At 37.4% G+C, this 4,202-nt stretch overlaps 1 protein-coding gene across 2 annotated transcripts; it reads left to right on the top strand.

Moving 5' to 3' along the window:
* Positions 1 to 318: 318 nt before the first annotated feature.
* Positions 319 to 2,382, top strand: LOC108183291 (uncharacterized). Of its 2 annotated transcripts, none has more exons than XM_017355141.4 (3): positions 319 to 651; positions 1,555 to 1,686; positions 1,840 to 2,382. In XM_017355141.4, exons 1-3 carry the CDS (start codon positions 510 to 512, stop codon positions 2,358 to 2,360), a joined length of 795 nt encoding a protein of 264 aa, XP_017210630.2. In that variant the 5' UTR covers positions 319 to 509; the 3' UTR covers positions 2,361 to 2,382. The 2 variants fall into 2 exon arrangements, with proteins under 2 accessions (XP_017210630.2, XP_073803308.1); XM_073947207.1 differs by having other exon boundaries at positions 738 to 1,686.
* The last annotated feature ends 1,820 nt before the right edge of the window (positions 2,383 to 4,202 follow it).

The following is a 4,202-nucleotide window of genomic DNA, read 5'->3' as shown; positions in this document are numbered from 1 at the left end:
ACTTCAAATTAATTTATATTATTTTAGTCAGTATATGTCAGTTTTTTGGTTTGAGTTTTGCAGAACCCTCTTGCGCTTCATTTGTTGTGCTTCTATGTCTACAGTTACATCAATTTCTAACTGATTATGTATTTAAGACTGCTTTTGATCAATTTATTTAGCAGAGTTTGTTTTGTGATTTGCACATGTCCTCAGTCATTTGCTTTTAAAAGAAAACATTGGTTAGTGTAGGGTCTGGTTACCATAGTGAAGCATGTTCCGAGAATAGAACGCATTCCAAAAATGTACTCTAAGCCTTGCAGCACAGGAGAAACTCTTGTTGGTTTGTTGTAGTGGCGTTGAGCGGGTGTGTCTTTCATTGCGGCTGAATATCTAACTCCTCTAGTGTTTCTCAGCGATTAAATATCTGCCCGTTTGAGCGATTCACGGTGCAAGACCGAAATCCTCATCCCATTTAAGCTACCAAACCCCAAGATTTTGACAGAAAGCCTAAAAACCAAATTTCCATCATGGTTGAACATCTTGCACTGGGAGTTGACCCCGTGACATCAGCTGCAGAAACGAAGAGACCTTTCCTAAAAGCCAGCAAGATCTCCAAGAGCCAGAAGGAAATGCAGCAGCTCAAAGAACTGCCTGTAAACGGCACTAATAGTGAGTCATATTTACATTCTGATATGAATATTCAGTGTTTTCCTGACATAATAATATACTTACTATTAAAACCTAATGTTTGATAGACAGCTGTTTTCTGAAAGAGGTCTGTTAACACATTCCTGTAACATCCACAGTAACTAGCAGCAGTTCGCCAGTAACAGAACAAAAGTCCTCTATTTACTCTATTTATCTTGTGGTGTTTACAGAATTATATGTATATTTTCACTGACATTTTCACAAAGCAACTTTAAAATACAGAAACACCACATAAATACAGTAAAATACAGTTCAATAGTGTGTCAATTACAAAAACAGTGAGGTTATAGCAGGATGTACATATGATTATAATAACTTCTGGCATTTTTATTTCATATTGATGATATTATCTCATCAGTTGGCTAATCACAGTGCTGCAGTTAATGAATAGCAGCAACAGAATATGTTGAAATGGTTAATGTTAAATATTATGGTCTATTATTAGGCCATTCAAGTGCATCTTAATGAAACAGCTTGATGTTGAATCTCATTTTCAGCTTTTCTGACACAACTTTAGTCTAAAATCCCACAGTAAAATGAAGTATTCGCTTTTCTGTTTTAAAATAAAGTGCACCTAACGTGTATTTGTTTATTGTTTGGTGTATTGACCATTTATTTGTGTAGCCAGTTTTAAAAAACATGACAATAATCACATATTATTATAGCTGACTACAATAAATAATAACAAAATACAAAATTAAAGTAAAATTTTATGGTTATGGTATGTTTAAATGTAATGGTAAATGTGTGGTTTAATATAAATATATGTGTGTGTGTGTTTGTTTTTGGTGAATGTTCATTTAATTGCCTCTTAAATTACTGTGGAGAAGTGTGTCAAGATGTGCAATTGTTTTCCTTTAACAGACAACAAGAAGGAGAAAGTGAAAGAGATGAAGAAGAAAAAGAAGAGCAAGGTTGCTTTGTTCATCGGAGCGGCCTTGAAATGGTTCTTCTTCTCTCCCAGCTATGAGCCTTTCACATTTCCATCCTCTGATGGTAAATGATGCTTTTGACATCTAGATATGTTTTAGACTATAATGTTGTGAATAAACCAACTATAATGTTGTGTATTTTTACTGCCCTTATCTGGAGTTTAACATGAAACTGACTGTGTGTATGTGCAAACTTTAATCAATTGTCTTCTAACAGATTATCAGGTATATGAGAAGACGGTGGTCAAAAAGGAGGTGAAGGAGATGATTCAGAAGGAGGAAGTGGTGGAGAAAGAAGAGGAAGTTGTGATGACGGAGGAGGAGGTGGTGGAAAAGGAAGAGGAGGTGGTGGAGAAGGAGGAGGTGAAGGAGATGATGCAGGAGGAGGAGGTGGTGGAGAAGGAGGAAGTGAAGGAGATGATGCAGGAGGAGGAGGTGGTGGAAAAGGAGGTGGTGTTGACGGAAGAGGAGGTGGTGGAAAAGGAGGAGGAGGTGAAAGGACAGGAAAGTGAGGAGGTGGAAAAGAACATGAAGGAGAAAGAGAGGGTGGAGGAGAGGGTGGTGAACAGGAGGAGGATGACGACAAGGACAATTTACAGTTTGAAAGAGGAGATGAGCAGAAAGTTCCCAATACAGAAGCAGCATATGTGGCCCAACAACAGACCTGCCTCCAAGGCCCAGGCTGCACGGCGGGGGAAAAACCGCCATATTCTGTTATGGGGACAGAGAAAAGTGTAAAACTCAATAAAGTTGTGTTGAACAAAACAAAAGAGAGTCTGTTGTGTTTATCTGCTTAATGTCTGCTTCAGAAGTGTTGCATGTGTTTTTACGGGTTTTGAACATTCTTACAAATATCTTCTTTTCTGTTCAACCCGAAGAAAGAAAGTCAAACTGGTTTATAACAGCTGAAGGCTGAGGAAATGAGGACAGAATTATTATTTTTTTTAACTATTCATTTAAGGGAGCTAATAGTATTACCCCAGACATGCTCAATAATGTTCATATCTGGTGACTGGGCAGGCCAATCCTGGAGCAGCTTGACCTTCTTTGCCTTCAGGAGCTTTGATGTGGAGGCTGACGTATGAGGAGCGCTACCCTGCTGGAGAATTTACCCTCTCCTGTGGTTTGTAACGGGCAGCAAAATTGTTTGGTTGAACCCAGTGAATGAAAGCACAGGAGGGAACCAGCAGTCTGGATGCAGCTAATACACATTACTATGAGCTATTACATATTTCTTTATCACACACAATCTGTCTGCATTTGACTGATTCAAAGATGGCCAGATCTAATGTGTAGGCACTAAAAAAATAACTATTTTTTACCCATTCTGATAAATAATACACCAACAAACAATAAACCATTTCATAATGATGATAAGCAGGGCTTGACATTAACTTTTTTGATCACCAGCCACTGTGGCTAGTAGATTTCCAACATTTCTAGCCACTCGCCTTTTTCTCTAGCCACACTTTTCTTGTTGGGAAAACATGTTTTATATGCATACATTTGACTTTGACATGCTAAAATGACTGGATTTAGATGATGTGTTATGTCCACATGCCTTCTCATTCATTTAACTTCTTGTGTGCATTTTGTATTAGCTTGCTCAGTGTGCATGAGCAAATGGGTTGTGTTACAATACAATCATTACAATTAATGTGTCAAAACAAGGAAAATATAGCTTTATAGGTTCACTTTTTAAGTCAAAAAAACTTTTCTTTAAAAAACTTTCAATTTAAAAAAAATTATTATTGTCATAAATCTAAAATATGCACGGTAATCTGTCCTTGCCAAAAGTCCCAGATCACCAGTTAACTACACATACACGGAAGTAATCTCACATCAAAGCAATGTTATTGTAAAAAAAATATATAATTAAACCATATTAACAAAAATGACTGTAAGCGAAAGAAGGCAGGTTAAACATACCATGTTTAATAATAAAAGGATGATCACGTGCACATGGTTAATTTAGGCCTTTTAATAATCTGTTCAATGAAAGCAGTGACCGCTGCTGCTTACAAAAGAATGATTTTTTTTTTTATCTTGAGCTCTCGAAAGCAGCAGGACTGTCTATGGATATGTGGTCATCGCTCTTTGTCCAGTCTATTTCAAAGGGAACAGATCGGAACAGTTGCACTTTTTCTAGGCATGGTTACTTTGCCTAAGTAAACAGGAGCGCGCGCACTTTTTAACAGTCGCACGCATCACATTACCTATGCACGTCTTTGATCATTCTCTTGTTCGGTATTTACCTTCTTTTTTGCTGTTTTGCTCGCGCGAACATAGTTATTATTGTCAGTCGTGCTGCTTATCGATGTTGAGATCACATTTGCACGAATCGCATTTTCTAACCCTGCTTTTAAGAAAACTACACTTTGTAGCAGATTTCCAACCAGCCAAAGGGGCTAGTGGAGGTATCTGTCTAACCCGCCTGGTATTTGCCTAGTGTAGCATGAAAACAATTTTTATGAAGTGTGATTTAAAAAAATAGAATAAATTATTTTTTACCATTGGAGTCTGGCTATATTTACACACTGTTGTGACACAACTGTGCTTAAACCGCTTAAAAAGAGATTT

The sequence above is a fragment of the Danio rerio genome, chromosome 4 (genome assembly GCF_049306965.1).
Source record: "Danio rerio strain Tuebingen ecotype United States chromosome 4, GRCz12tu, whole genome shotgun sequence".
Taxonomy (NCBI): domain Eukaryota; kingdom Metazoa; phylum Chordata; class Actinopteri; order Cypriniformes; family Danionidae; genus Danio; species Danio rerio.
Note: the sequence above shows the minus strand (reverse complement) of the source record. Positions and strands in the feature narration are given on the sequence as shown.